A 16,607-nucleotide genomic window follows, 5' to 3' on the forward strand; every position below is an offset into this window, starting at 1 on the left:
CCCTGACTCTCCCTGACTCACCGAGTTATTCCCCAACTCGGCAAGTCCACTCACTGAGTGATTAACGGGCAACCTTCATACTACTCGTCGAGTCTGTTCTTCGGACTCGGCGAGTTCATGCCATGCACAAACTTTATACAACTCCTGAGGTCAGATCTGTTCCATACAATCATAGATTTGGCTTCCCCATGCATGATAATCACGTAAAGTTCGGACCTTGGCACTCATATAACATCTAAATGGTCCAAAATGGTGATTTAGCCCCAAAAATGACATTCCAAGCTCATGGCTCCCAAAGTGACTCATAAAGCTCCAAGGGTTGAGGCTTCTGGACCTCTTTGGGTCCAAATCCAGAACACAAACTCAAGAGGGGACCAAATACTCCACTTAATCAACCTCTAAAAGGGTTAGAAAACCCTAACACTAAGAATCAACACCAAAACTGAAGAGGGTCCAAGAATAATACCTTAATACAGTCTCTATGAGCTCAAGAACCACCAAAATCGCACCTCCTTCAGCCTCTTCTTGCCTTGGTCACTTCCTTCTTGCAAAAACACCCACAAAAGGATCAAGAATGGCCTCTCCTTCCTCACAAACGTTCTAGATCTCTTAGGGTTTCTCTCTGTGGGTTGGTGGCCGCAAATAACGGCCATAAGGGCCTTTAAATAGGTCCCAAACCCTAGAAATTAGGGTTTCATTAAACAGCGTGGACTCGCCGAGTCCAGACGCGAACCCGCGTAAACATCCGCGATCCTACTCGGCGAGTCTAGACGCCAACTCGCCGAGTCTCCTCACAACACCCAAAAAAATAAAAGAACAAAAATAATACATGGGAATCCGGATGTTACATATAATCATAGTATGTGTAGGTGGTAACAATATCATCGGCTGTGTTCTGACTACTGTTGTCTTTAAATTTGAAGAACACATTAGTGTTTTTTTGACTTAATACATACCATACTTAATTAATTCAGAAAAAATGAGTACCAAATATGCAGCCAACAGACCACATGTCAACAACTGTTGAATATTGAGTAGCACCCAAAAAGACTTCTAGAGCTCTATACCAAAGGGTCAATATCTAAAATAATACAAGTTATTTAGCAATCTTCAAATTTAACTTTTTGTTTAAGAATTTTAACAATTTTCTCAATCGAAATGGTACTTTTTTAAGAATTTTCACCCAAGATGATTGTCTTCCCATCTTTGTTTACACCTTGCTTCACATCCAACAGCCTATTTTATTTCGTTAATCGTATTCAAATCCAGAACGAATCAATACCATTTCGATTTGATTACTAAAAAACCATAGATAGAAACATAAATCGGATACGCATAATATAAACCTAAAACCCAAATAAGAGTGATTCAAATCAAAATTCCCGTTAGAATAATCAAAATGGAAAACCAGTTGCAGATTCATAAAAATTCAAATACCTTGAGAAGAAGAAAAGGGCAATGGGAATAATTTTGGTAGTGAATCTCAATTTCAAGTTGTTGGTGACAAACACGATGCAGGATATGCATTGATGGAGAAGAGCATGGATAGAAATTTGAGAGATCATCGACTCTTGATATTATCTTCATCAGAGAGAGAAAGAGGAAGAGAGCAATCCCTATTTTGGAGGAAAAATGGTTATAGACGGTAACAAAGGTGTATTTGTAGTTCCCTTTTGTTACGATGACATCAACGAAATTGATCCAGTGATTTAAAATAATCAATGAAAACCATTGAAGGAGCTAGATTGTTTTAGGTGATGTAATTAGGTTTCTGTTTTAATATATATATATATATATATATATATATATATATATATATATATATATATATATATATATACTTTGTGTGTAGTATTGGTTAAGTGAAATATGAAAGAAAATAATAGCTTTTAATTTGTTTTCTATTGCCCATAATTGTGTATATATTTGGTTAGATAATCCTATTTCTACAACAAAATCAATATAAAGATATTACATTAGTTATACACATAAGTAAGGTAATAAGATGCATTTTATATATGTATTTGTGTATGTATTGGTGTATTGTCTTAAATTATTCATGTCTTTTAAGCAATAATACATGTTTAAATATGTGAATCAAAATATATAAATTATGGTACTAAAATGGGTAATGTCACGCTTGTTGTATTTAAAATATTACAAAACAGTTTTTTTCGATTTGTGTGTCCTTAATCTCGATATTAAATATTTTGTCTGAAAATGATGAATGATAGAGTTTAGTTCAAGGATTTTAAAAATCCAAACGGATTAATTGTTTTAGTTATGGAACTTTGGGAAATCACGTTTAAAGATTCGCGTTTAAGAATAAATATAATTGTTAACCGTTATTAGTCGTATTTTTTTCAGGATGAATGTAATTTATGTTCATAGTTGTATTATTTAAGAATGAATGTATTTACTGATTCTAGAATATTAAAATTCGCTTCATATAAAATATTCATTCATTAAAAATTATTAATCTTGGTAATATACTTTTATAATATTATGTTAGAATATAATGTTTTTTTCAAGATAATCATAAACCCATTATTTTAGAATGTCCGAATTAACATAAGTATTATTTAGAAAAATCAGATTTTTAAAGTTAAGAGAATTTATTATTCCTTAAAATCCGCAATTTTTCTTTTTTTAAATTTGTATTAATTGACTAAAATACTCTTACAATGAAATTAGATGATATTTTTCAATTATTTTCTTTGAGTCAATAATATTTATTAATCGTTTTGTTAAAATAACTAAAATGATTGGTTTACAATCAACACTATATCTACACATTAGATAGCTAGAACACAATAACTTTTAGATATATATATATATATATATATATATATATATATATATATATATATATATATATATATATATATATATATATATAACAAACTTACAAATTAAAAATTGTATTATAATAACATGTTTCGGAAAATAGTCAAAAGACCTCAAACCTACACAAAACATTTACACTTGTTTTCTTTGTGATTTTTTTTTTATGATTTGTATGTTTGTGATTTTTTTTATGATTTGTATCTGTTTCTATTCAAAAAATTGACATTTATATAGTAAACCTTTGTGTTGTTAAATTATTATTAAGAAGATTTTGAGTGTTATTAGTTAAAGGAAAGGTTTCAAATAAATATGATTTATGATTACAATCATTAGTAAAAGGCGATTGAAAGATCATTTCAAATGTATTAGTTTCAAGTGTTTTGATTTTTGTTATAATATCTATATAACTATAGATATAGATTGTATTTCTCATCTACATAGATCGTATTTCTCTTTGTACCTTGGAATACTTACTTTGGTTTGCAACTTATCTAACTAATTCTAAACTTCTTTTATACAAAATATTTATGCAAATTTTGACATTTGCACTTCACCAAAGTAAACTTTATCTTTTCACATTAAAAGGTCACCTTGTTGTCCAAAAATCGTCTTATGAGCCAACAAAGATGAATTGATCCACGAGGGAAGATTATCAATCATTTCCTCTCAAAGATGCTTCATGATTTGAAGCTAATAATATCTTTAAAGAAAACTAAACTCAACTTAAAGACCACTTTAGCAAAGGAGGAAAAAAAAAAGAACACTTTTATTTCAATATCTTTCCTTATTTCATCAAAACTAAAAAACAAGTGCAATATACATCAACTAAACACCACCCGAAATATAAAGAGGAATAAAAACAAGAAGCTCTCTACGATAATCCCATTTGAACAACACCAACCTCTCTATGAGTAGCAACCGCAACCCCATACTGTGATTGTGACTGAGACTGTGACATAAACTTTGACTCCATTCCCTTTGACTGTTGACCGTGGTTGTAATAAGGATTACTGTTGACCCCCTGTTGCTGTTTCATCAAGGACAATGAATCCCTATCACCTTCTTGCCCTCCATGAATCTTTCCTTGATTTCCATTATTACCCCTATATGATGCATAATGTGGAGAAACACCAACCGGACCATTTCTAAGCATTACCCTTGGATCATACACATCCTTCATCTCCCCCCTACCCTCCAATGGTAAAACTGGCCCCACAACTCTTCCTGTTCATGTTCAACAAATTCATCACTTATATATATAGAGAGAGAGGGAGTTCAAACTGACAAGAAAGATAAAGACGGAATGTAATCATCGATTCCATTCCTTTGTGGATTCCATCTTTTACCTTTGGGCATCCTTGGGGGTGGTCTAGCAGCAGCACTAAAGATGTTTCCGGAAGCATCTACTGCAACTCTACCACCATTTGACATGTTGTTATCCACCACTGGCTTATTGTCAAATGCAGCCAAACATTGCTGCAGCTTTGGAGCAGTCATGCTTGATGAAACCGTTGACCTGAAGTATACCAAATAATATAAATAAATGACCATTTTACCCTTATATTCCAAAAAACAAATTTTCACAATGTTCATCAATTTCACCATGCTTGAAGGAAAAAAGAAGACGATAGAGTCATAAAAATGTAAAAAAGTAAATGCCCATTTTACCCTTGTATTCCAAAAAACAAAATCTCACAATATTCATCAATTTCACCATGCTTGAAGGAGAAAAGAGGACAATAGTCATAAAAATGTAAAGTAAATGACCATTTTACCCTTGTATTCCAAAAAACAAAATTTCACAATATTCATTAATTTCACCATGCTTGAAGGAAAAAAGAAGACATTAGAGTCGTAAAAATGTAAAATAAATGACCATTTTACCCTTAATGTCCAGAAAATAAATTTAAAAACATTCATCAATTTCTCCATACCAGGAGGAAAAAAGAAGACAATAGAGTCATAAAAATGTAAAATAAATAAATGACTATTTTACCCTTACCTAGGAAGAGAAACATGCTTCCTCTCTGGAGGTATAACAGGCCCACTTTTCCCAACATTTTCCTCAAAATATGCAAACTGCCTTCTAAATTGACCAATAGCACTGCATATTACAAACATATGTTACAACCAATAAAGAAAGAACACAAATCAACAGAGATATAAAATCATAGAGATTAAAAAAGAACCTAGGATAAATGAAATTTGTTCGATCATTTCCAGCCATGTAATCTTTAAGCAACTGAGGATGATATTCTAGAATCTCCCGGAATATCAACTCCCTAATATCCTCTTTTGTAACTCTTCTTCTCTCAAACTCAAACTCCAACTTTGAAAACGATTGACAAGATGGCTCCCTTTCAACTTTCGATAGTCCCTTGAAGTAAGGATCCGCTAATGCCTGAAAAAAGAAAAATGACATAAATACCCTCAGTACAAGAATCTTGAATTGACAATTTGACATAGAAGAGATCATAATATTAATACCTGTTCAGCAGTTGGTCGATCCTTTGGATCAAAAGCCAACAACCTCTGCAATAACCTGAGTGCCAATGGATCAACATCTAGAAACTTCTCAGAAAATGTGACTGGTTTCTTTCTACGCATATCAGTCAAGTATTTTCTTGCCTTGTCATTACGCACCTGAATCATAATAATAGATGATGATAGAGATATAAGTAATAAGCCACTGAAAAGAAGTTTGAATGTAAAGAAATAATGAAGAATTGTAAGGTTATGACATAACATACTCTAGAAATGGTATCTGGTGATGGTGTTCCAAGAAGATCAGTGATAAGTTCCAATTGATGAACAACGCTTTTTCCAGGAAAAAGTGGTTTTCCTGTTAATACTTCAGCAAAAATACATCCGATTCCCCATATATCAACAGCAGGGGTATACTGCAATCAAGGTGGGAGCAAAAATCAGATAATACTCACACAGCCTCACAGGGGCAAAAAGGTCAAAATGACAACCAAAGTAAAACTACAACAAACTTGACACAAACCCTGATACGGTTACCTGAAGAAACTTCCAAGAGTGTTCAAAAGAATGCACCCTGAATAAGAATTAGTTTAATCTAGGAATCACCACCCTTATATTATTGGTTATTTATCATAAAGCCTAAAGCTTTTACACTAATATAACATAAAGAAGGCTGCTTTTGAGATTCTAAATGAAGAAGGTGAGTCAAAAGATACCCTGGTGGGCTATGTAAGTATTTATACCTTGGAATAAAAAGATCCGCATAACTCAGGAGCTCTATACCATCTTGTTGCAACATAATCCTGAAAGTTGATCAGAAGAAACAAAGATTGAGGTTGTGTTTCAATGTGCATATGAAGAGTCATATGATGTTATGATATTGAATAAAGAATGGAAGAACCTACTGTCCAAAATATTGTGGTGGGTGTATCAGTAAATGCAGCTCTTGCTAATCCAAAGTCGCATATCTTGAGTTTGCAATTTGCATTTGCTAATATGTTCTTTGGTTTTAAATCGCGATGATACACATTTGCTGAATTTCAGAGAATTTTGGGTTAAAATAGAAGAATTGGTTGATAGAAATATAAGTAAAAGGGTTACCTGTATGCATATATTTCAATGCTCGTAGCATTTGATAGAGGAAAAAACGATGGTGTTCATGTGTCAAGTCATCATTGGCTTTTATGACTTGGTGAAGATCAGACTCCATGAGTTCAAATACAACATAAATATCTTTAAACTCTCGTCTTGATGGTGGCAACATAATCCGCTTAATTTCAACAATATCAGGATGACGAAGAAGTCTAAGCAATTTAATCTCACGCAAAATTCGAATAGCATCGGATGAATGTTCAAAAATGTTGGTTATTTTCTTTATTGCAACCTTTTCACCAGTCTGTGTGTCAACGGCTGCACAAACGACTCCATAGCTTCCCTTTCCTATAATCTCCAGGATTTTGTATCGGTTTGATTCACCATATTCAGTGAAGAACTCAATGTCTTTTGGACTCTGCAACACATTCATTGGGAGGTCAGATCGTATGTAAATAATAAAGATCAAAATCTACTTTAATTTGTGATGCATATGTTTTTAATGTTTTCAACTCAAAGATAGAATCAAATGGATAATAAGTTGAGCTGGTTAAACCTTTCTTCGACGATCTTGCTGCATCGTGAACCTCCTCCAACACTCTCTTTCTCGTTTCTCGAAATCAAAACCAGATCAAAAACCACAAAGCAAAAAGGAAATTCTAACAAGAAAAGTAACGCGGTGGTTGTTGGGCGGAAATTCAGAAATAAAAAAAGAAGATCAGCCACATTTGCCCCACCTACCCCGACTACGAATCACCAAACCGCAATCCTCAGAAATGTATTCCGCAACAAAGCATGTCACCACCACCACCTTACTCATCCAATTCCAGAAAACCCTAACCCTAAAAGTCTACCGACACCGACACCGACACCGCTACTTCAAAAAGATAACCCCACACACTATCATCGATACAACCAAAGCTTCCCACAACTATATAAGTTATCAGTAACCGAGAATTTGTTACTGAAACAGATGGGTGATTGAAATGGGTTCGTTCTCAAGATCTTGAGGTGCGATCGGCCGGCTATGGCTGATTACACGAAACGCAGAGTGGGAATGAAAGATAAAGAAAGAGAGAGAGAACGCAAAGGGGAAAGAGGGGGATTGATTAAATAGAAGGAAAGCTTGAGTGGATTCCGCATTGTTTATCCATGGAGTTTGCTGATTGTGAAGGGTTAATCCCACCGTTTGGATTGGGTCTCTTGACACCGTGTACCACCCAAATCGGTAATACATTTATTAATCATATAATATACGAAAATAAAGTTATAATAGATTTGTTACTTTTTATTAATTTTATTTTTTTTTTATTTGTATGTTAAGTGTTTAATTATTGGTGGAAAGATTTTTTTATTAAACTATAAAGAAATTGGATGTTAATTTCTTAGGCTAATAAGACATCTTTTACATGTTTAAACATACATTTACGTTGAGTGTGACACAAAATTTATATAATGATGTATATAGTGTTTTAAAACTCGTTTTCATATTTAATGTTATAATTGAACTTTATTTTGAAAATCATGTATTAGAAAAAGAATCCATTGAGTTATTAAAGTGCATTACGTGTTATGTTTATTTTTTAGATGATCATTGAGATAATCATAGGAGTAATGTAATGAGTAACGGCTACATGTTCCACAAATATTACCCAAATAATCATTTTCTAGGAGTAAAAATATATGAACGGTTACTAAGTTTTTCAAAAAATTTACTTTTAGTATACTTTTTGTGTTTCTTTTCTTTTAGTTTCACATAGAGGACCTAGGGTAATAATTCCAATACATATATAATATAGGGTTGTATTATAGTGTAATTTATAGTGTAAAAGTGGCTTTTTAGTGTAAGATTGGAGATACACTAATACTTTAAACTCATGGATTGTGTCATAAAGGTAACTTACCATCCCTTTTTGTCCCCAACACAAAATTAAAACCACGCACTATGGTGTATGTATGTAAATGTGTAATATTAAACTCCAAGTAGGAAAGCATGAGTCACAAAAACAACAAGCATATATTGATACCCAAGTAGGAAAGCATGAGTCACAAAAACAACAAACATATATTGATACCCCGTGTCCTACACAATGTAGTGAGAAAACTCGCATCTCATTCAGTCAAACAATCACCAAAACTAGAAGAGAAAAGACATTTGGAATAACAAACACCTAAACAATTAATCAAAGTTCAACCCCATCCTATGAACTAACACTAAAGTTGACCCCACTAACATTTTGATGACTAAAACCATCTCCACCTTTAACATTATTTTTTTATATTATACCGATAATTATAGTGTAAAAGATAGTACATACATTAAAGTTCTCCAACCCATTACATTATATTTAACACTAAAAAAATATTCTAGGTATATTGCTCTTTATTCAGTGTTACACTAAAATCCAACACTATATATAGTGTCAGGTATAATGTAGGGTTGTATTATAGTGTAATTTATAGTGTAAAAGTGGCTTTTTAGTGTAAGGTTGGAGATACACTAATACTTTAAACTCATGGATTGTGTCATAAAGGTAACTTACCATCCCTTTGTGTCCCCAACACAAAATTAAAACCACGCACTATGGTGTATGTATGTAAATGTGTAATATTAAACTCCAAGTAGGAAAGCATGAGTCACAAAAACAACAAGCATATATTGATACCCCGTGTCCTACACAATGTAGTGAGAAAACTCGCATCTCATTCAGTCAAACAATCACCAAAACTAGAAGAGAAAAGACATTTGGAATAACAAACACCTAAACAATTAATCAAAGTTCAACCCCACCCTATGAACTAACCCTAAAGTTTAACCTAGAGTCAACCCAAGTCAACAAAGTCCACTTTGGGTCAAAAAAGTACAATGTGCTCTCAGGAAGCACACTGCGCCTTGCTAAAATAAAAAAATATTCAGGTTCATGGCTTAAAACATGCGCGACTGAGAAAATCCTAAAATCGCCCGGTAAAAGCGTGTCACGCTTTGGCCATCTTCACAAGGGATTTTGGATTACTTGTTATATATTATTTACTGTTTCAGAAAATCAACTTATTACTTGAATTATAACAATAGTTGTCCCATGAACCAAGCATGCACACTATGTTTCCTATGGACCATGCTTTGTGAAATAGATCAATTGAAAACTTTTCCAATGATGCTCATTTCACAATTCCTAATCCTCATCGTTAGTGTAAGAACACAAGGTCCTTGCCACAACTAGAATATGTTAGATTCTAACATTTTATGCAACGATCCTTTCGTAAAGTCATAGCACAAAAGTCACCAAGACTTGGCCAATGAAAATACAAGGTTCTCTATCAGAAATTGTTACAAAACAATTCTATAGATGTGATGTCTCTCACTCAAAGTACATTCCTTTGAACATCATTTTGCATAAAATTTTCTAATCTAGACATAAATTCTTAATTTCCAACTCCCAATATGGAAACATTTCCATATTTGTCATATGACAACTCATTCTTAATAGAATCTTATCTATTCATAATAATGTCGATATGATCCATCCAGTACTATACTTCCAACTACTCACAAGCGACCAATCCTCAACGAACTTTGGATCATCCTTTGATAGTTGTTTAATTATTTTAGTCAAAACCGATTCTAGTCCCTTTTCCCTCTTAATGCACTAGGCATTTGGAAAATTTTAGAACAGTCAAATATTATAGCATACGCAATCGATCCTATACTCGAAACGTATGGAACATGATGCATAATGTCTTACATAAAGACGTGATACTTTACCAGTCTTTTGCCATAATATTTTGTTAGTCATGTTCTCACAATTCGAACTATGAAGAGGGATGTCGTAATCATAATCAAACTTGAGAACGTGCTATGTATCCTTGACTAAATTTTATTAACATTTCTCGATCTAAGCTTTAGATTTTTAAAACGAAGTATAATATCCTCTCCCTTAATTATAGCAAAACAACTTTTCAACCCTTGCAACTTTGCAAATTGAATCTTTGTTTTTCTATAATTAATATTGCTAATCTTGCAATACTTAAAATAATAATCATGACCCCACTAACATAATGATTATTTCCTTATTAGCATAACACCTATGCTCCTACTAGCTTTGACATGTATTTAAAAAACAATTGAACTTCCAGAAGACAATGACTATTGAATTCCTTAAGTTCATATTTCTAATACCCGATGCTTTGATAAGCCTTTATTTAAGCTTCTTAAACTCATACACCTTTGTCTCAGAAATCTCACATGTATGTCTAAACAAATTCAGAACTTATGTTACTAAGTTCCAAATGTTCAGACTAATTGCCAAATCTCACAATTCGAACTATGAAGAGGGATGTCGTAATCATAATCGAATTTAAGAATACAATTTACACAACTGCTATCTCCTTAAAATCTCTCTTAGTGAAATCATTTCCTCACAATCATTTTCATGAAGGAGGGAAACCTTATGTCACTTAGATTTTATAGTGTATGTGTTCCTATCCATATGAATTTTGTCAAAACCAAGGTTTGTGACAAATTCAAGCTCATATGGACTAAACTTGTTCAATTTTGATTCCTTGCCTCGTGGTAGCATGAATGCCCACCATGTCTTCCATGCAACTCACCCCTACATATCAATGTACTTTCCATTGATCAAGGTGCATTGTCTTTATGCCATCAAATGAGAACTCACATGCATAATTAACTCAACTGGAATGGCACAGAAATAAGAGTATGACAGGTTATAAACCTCAAGTCGCGTGCTAGTGATGATCAACTAGGTTTACTCTTGATTTGTTCCTGAACCTTTTCAAGACCATTAAGACTCCCACTGACTCCTTAACATATAAGATTCACTTGTCAAGAAACATTCATTGACAAAACAAATATTCAAGAGTTGGTGTAGCTTCTTATCAACTTTAACACTTCACTCAATTGGTCTTAGTTGGTATTTGTCTTATCCAAGACATCACAACCTACCAATTTCAAATGTACAAGAATAAGAAACTTTCTTATTCTACATTTTATAAGTGTTAGAAACCTACTTAAGACTTGTCACTCAAGTCACAATCTTGGAGTATGACTCTAAGACTTGATTTTAGAACGAAGTATGATTGACTTCTTGATTTAACCATTTACACAATTCTCGATTCGTCTTCTTAGACTTACAAATGCACTAAGACTCACTTATAGGATCAATCGTGATATGGTTAAGACGATGATAAAACACAATACAAGGTACTCTCCCTTCTTCTTAGAATAGAGAAACTTTTATCTTTCTGCCTACTTGATTATTCTTATTCGTTTTGCTATTCATTGAAACTCTTCCAATCAACTCATAATTACACTTATTCTTATAAGTATAATCATATTTACTAAACTTTAGTAAATCATGACGAATATCTTTATCACTCTTGCGGTAAACTTGATAGTGGATTTTACCTGAAGTAGAGCCATATGCCATGACTCTCCCGTCTCTTAGATCTCTCAGGTAGTTTGGGCAGCTTCGTCTCCAATGCCCCTTCTCCTGGCAATAAAAGCAAATGGACTCCTTTGGCACATTACATGGAACAATCTCATACTTAGTCCTTTCTGGACTTCCAGTGTTGCTAGTGTCCATTGAATCTTGGGAGTTTGATTCACCAGACAAATTTGCTTGACCAACACGCCAAATCATTGTTGATTCAGCAGCTATAAGCAAATAGGTGAGATCAATTAGGGTCACGTCGTGTTCCATCATATAGTACTCTCTTACGAACTCACTATATGATTCAGGAAGTGACTGAAGAACCCAGTCAACAGCCAACTCACCTGAAATCTCGACACCCAACATCCTTAACATGTCAATGTGTGACTTCATCTCTAAGACGTGTGCACACACATGTTTCCCATCTTCATGTTTACTTGCCAAAAGGGCTTGACTGAGCTTGAACTTTTCAAGCCTTCGAACTTGTGGGTAAGGGATAATAATTGGAGGAGGTAAAGGAAGTGAAGCATGATCTCTTGTTCCTTGATCATATCGTGGAATATTATCTTCAAAGAATTCAGGAAGACCATGGTTGTCAGAACTAGACATCTACAAAACGGGAGAAAATTCAAGTTAAATTGATTGAGTCCTTAATAAAACACTCAAATGAGTTATTAAGGCTAGGATCCAACACAATACTCTACAATCTAGAAGAGGGATGTCGTAATCTAGTTGCAGAATATTTGAAGGTAGGTAAATGACGATTTACCAATTTCCATCATGAAAAACGAAAAATAAGTTAAATTTTTAATGAATTGAAATTCCTAGATCTTTTGAGATTCATTGAGGCTTTCAATGGCATGTTTAATCTCGATTATACCCTTCAAGTTTGCGATGGGGATGCCGAGGATCACAAACAAGGTGTAAATAAGCATGTGAATCAACATGGTGCACTCAATGCTACTATCACCTAATCATTCTGCCGGTTAACCACACACGTTCCATTGATCTATGATAAACATCGATCCACCCTTCGCCACCAATGCCAAACCCAAATTAGTGTGTCGGTTAACCACACACGCTCCACTAACGACTCGGCAAGGGTACAAAGTGTCATTCCATGGATTAGCATACAATTTCACATTTTGCCTAAAGTAACTATGATTTGGGAATTTGAAAAACATTTAGTTACTTTGTACTTCATTATACTTATAATGGAAGGTTTCATCCTATCCTACCCGTTCGGCTAACGACCATCCACCGGTCAAGAGTGCGGTGGGTAATATTGGATACCCATTCAATTGCCATTTTATAGGCATTTTCCTTAAACGTCCCTTATAGACCAGCTTCGTGAATGAGGCCTACTAATGGTAAGACTGACTTTTTACTCATACATATATATATATAATATTAGACTTTTAATGTTACATATAGTATAAGGGTGTATTTTATACTTTTAAAATACTAGGTGGTCTAATTTAATAAGTTATACCTTTAATTTAGTTAAATGTAAACCAAAACTTTATGGAATTATTGACTCTCTTTTAATTATACACTTTAATGAATTAATAAAGCTATAAGGGTGTAAATTGAACTTTTCAAATTACTTGGGTTTTAGAATTTAAAATTTCAAATTAAGACTTTTAATTAAATACTAAAATCCAAAACTTGAGGGCAAGTTTTGAAACTTTTTCAAACTTAGGGTTTAGAATTTAAATATTTCAAAATTAACCTTTTAATCAAAATTTAAATTCCAAAACTTGAGGACAAGTTTTGAAACTTTTCAAAACATTAGGGTTTAACCATTTAAATTTCAAAACAAAACTTTTAAGTTCAAATTTAAAGTACAAAACCTAAAGGGAAAAATTGAAACTTTTTCACAAGATAATTCAAATCTAAATTACAAATAATCAATCTTTATCTAATAAACACAAAAGATTATCTAAATTTTGACAATTATCTTCTATTTTGGCAAGGATAATCTCCAAATATTGAAAAAATTTGGATCTTATTAATAAAAAACGTTTTAGGTAATTATCCACAGCCTAAAGGGTTTAGAATTTAAATATTTCAAAATTAACCTTTTAATCAAAATTTAAATTCCAAAACTTGAGGACAAGTTTTGAAACTTTTCAAAACATTAGGGTTTAACCATTTAAATTTCAAAACAAAACTTTTAAGTTCAAATTTAAAGTACAAAACCTAAAGGGAAAAATTGAAACTTTTTCACAAGATAATTCAAATCTAAATTACAAATAATCAATCTTTATCTAATAAACACAAAAGATTATCTAAATTTTGACAATTATCTTCTATTTTGGCAAGGATAATCTCCAAATATTGAAAAAAATTGGATCTTATTAATAAAAAACGTTTTAGGTAATTATCTATAGCCAAAACAGGTCAAAATCCCGCGAAATCAGGCATCTGCGACTCTGACTCGTCGAGTCAGCACTAGACTCGTCGAGTTCCCAGTGGACTCGGCGAGTTCAGCCCCCAGAAACCAAAAATTTTCGATTTTAAGCATGAATAATCAACTATAGTATCAAATACATCAAACAAACAGCCTTAGGCTCTGATACCACTGATGGGTTTCGAGCAATACATCATTCATATGGTATACATGCAAACCCTAATAGCTTTTGGATCTAGTTTGTCTAATGAACATGCAATTGAATATCCAAAGCCATAAACCCTAGATCTAACATATTATGAACTGAAATAAGGTTTAGATATTACCTTTTATTGTTATGTGGCAGTAACAATCAATTCCTCCTTTGTAATTGGCTTCAGAAAGCTTAGTGTCTCAAGTGTTGCACCTCTAATAGAGTCACAAACACCACTAAGCAACTAGATGAAGAAGAAAGTGAATGAGAACTCCAAAAACGTCCAGAAACCCTCTTGAATAGGTTGGCCACGTTTTTGGGTCTCAAGGGTTCTTTAAATAGGTAGGCAATTAGGGTTATCTAACAAGGAAACCCTAATTTGACTGCTTAAGCCCTAAGCAGCCCATGGACTCCTTCTGGAACATGCCTTGGACGAAAATCATATGGGCTTCCTATAGATGTCGTCCAACCTATATTCCAAGGTGATCCATAGCCTAATTGCAATTATCTTATAATTACAATTCCAGTCCCTTAAGTTTAATTAATCTCTTTTAGCCACAAAATTAATTCTTAATTAATTTTTGACTAATATTAATTAAACATATGATTTCTCCTTTAATATATTATTCTTATAATATATTAATAAATCATAATTAAACCTCTCTCTCTTTAATTCATCCTACATATTGCTATGATGAAGGCAACCCAAAAGGACCATGCTCATAATCGGGTCAAGTACATACCAAAATAGTTATGGAGTTAGACACTAATCCAACTGTTTGCTCTTTGGGTTGTCTGTGACCTAGTTTGTTGAGTCGGAGCAAGTCGAGTTGGAATTGGGTCGAGTGTGCTCTCGCGAAGTGACTAAGGGATGGTCATGACATGAGGCTCACTGGTTGACATTGATGGCTGTTAACTTTGACTTTGACCGTTAACTTTTGGCATGGGTTGACTTTTGGTTAAATTTCTATTTTTAGAAGATTGACTTAGGGTTTACCTTGTGTGGATTATAGGAAGGTGTTTAGCACCTATTCGTTGATTGGGGGAATATGTTAGCTATGGACGGTGTGACATTAAACTAAGTTTGTAGTTGGCTTTGTAAGTCAGGTGAGTCTTCTCATAATACTTATGGATTGAAGGCACCATTGCGTCCCACTGGATTATGTTATGTAGGATGGTAGTTGTCTTTGTGACTCTTGTATGTATGATTGTGTTGAAATATACCCCATGGTTGGGCCCAATGTTGGGACCACTATTGTATGTTTGGGAGAAAATGTAACCCAGGGCTAGGCCCACTATTGTATGTTTGGGTAGAAATATACCCTAGGGTTGGGCCCATTGATTTGTATGGTATGTGGGATTTTGGGGAGCTCACTAAGCCTTGTGCTTATAGTTTTGTGGTTTAAATATTGTTAAGTACTTCCAGTTCCAAAGGGAAGGGCCATGACTTGGCTGCACGACATCCCCTGATGACTTTTCTGCATCATTGTTTATTGTGTTACTCTGATGTTTGAAAAATACATTTACTTTGATTAGTTTTGAAGCAAATGGTTGTATGAAATTAATGGTTAAAAGTGAAAATTTTTATCGGTATTTTTAGGACGTTTCATATTTCGAAATGACAGACTTTAATTTAGTCAAGAGAAGGTATCAGGATTCAAAAGGATAAAGTTTGGACCTTATTAGACGATGATAATGTTGGTTGAAGTGATTTAAGCCACTATATTGTGTATTGGAGGTGAAGCTGAAAATTGAGAAATCCAGAATTTATCTGACAAGTGCAAAGCGCCCTTTAATGAGCATAGGGCGCCTCCCGCCCAGTAGGTTGCATGTTTTTAGTTTTTTTTTTGGAGTATTTAACGGACATTAACCCTATAGTTCATCGTTTTCAACCCCCACCTCCTCTGGAACACCTCTAATGAAACCCTATCCTTCATTAAAGTGTTTGGAGCTCATCCGCTTTCCTAAATTCATTTTAAGCGCTCGTTTTTGCTCTTATGGTGTTCCTGGGTGATGATTCATGAAAGCTTGGCAAGGAAACATGGATCTTGAAGATTCCAGCCTACTTAACAGTTAACACCTTTGGACCTTTGTAAACTATAAAGTTTGAAGATTTATTATGTGTCCT

General features: G+C 33.6%; 1 protein-coding gene across 1 annotated transcript; it reads right to left on the bottom strand.

Moving 5' to 3' along the window:
• Window positions 1-3,595: 3,595 nt before the first annotated feature.
• Window positions 3,596-7,625, bottom strand: LOC145063132 (mitogen-activated protein kinase 15-like). Its single transcript, XM_079010725.1, has 10 exons — window positions 6,980-7,625; window positions 6,433-6,841; window positions 6,237-6,364; window positions 6,075-6,134; window positions 5,598-5,747; window positions 5,335-5,490; window positions 5,037-5,248; window positions 4,850-4,951; window positions 4,194-4,363; window positions 3,596-4,071 (listed from the first exon to the last, which is right to left on the bottom strand). Exons 1-10 carry the CDS (start codon window positions 7,001-7,003, stop codon window positions 3,719-3,721), a joined length of 1,764 nt encoding a protein of 587 aa, XP_078866851.1. The 5' UTR covers window positions 7,004-7,625; the 3' UTR covers window positions 3,596-3,718.
• Between the last annotated feature and the right edge of the window lie 8,982 nt (window positions 7,626-16,607).

The sequence above is a fragment of the Lactuca serriola genome, chromosome 7, assembly GCF_051521515.1.
Source record: "Lactuca serriola cultivar US96UC23 chromosome 7, Lser_US96UC23_V15, whole genome shotgun sequence".
In the NCBI taxonomy this organism is placed as follows: Eukaryota; Viridiplantae; Streptophyta; class Magnoliopsida; order Asterales; family Asteraceae; genus Lactuca; species Lactuca serriola.

Coding starts and splice junctions, on each gene's coding strand:
- LOC145063132 (XM_079010725.1), bottom strand. CDS start 7,003: ATGCAGCAAGATCGTCGAAGAAAG. Junction 6,135..6,236: donor CCACCACAATATTTTGGACA/GTAGGTTCTTCC, acceptor ATCAACTTTCAG/GATTATGTTGCAACAAGATG. Junction 4,952..5,036: donor ACAAATTTCATTTATCCTAG/GTTCTTTTTTAA, acceptor TGTAATATGCAG/TGCTATTGGTCAATTTAGAA.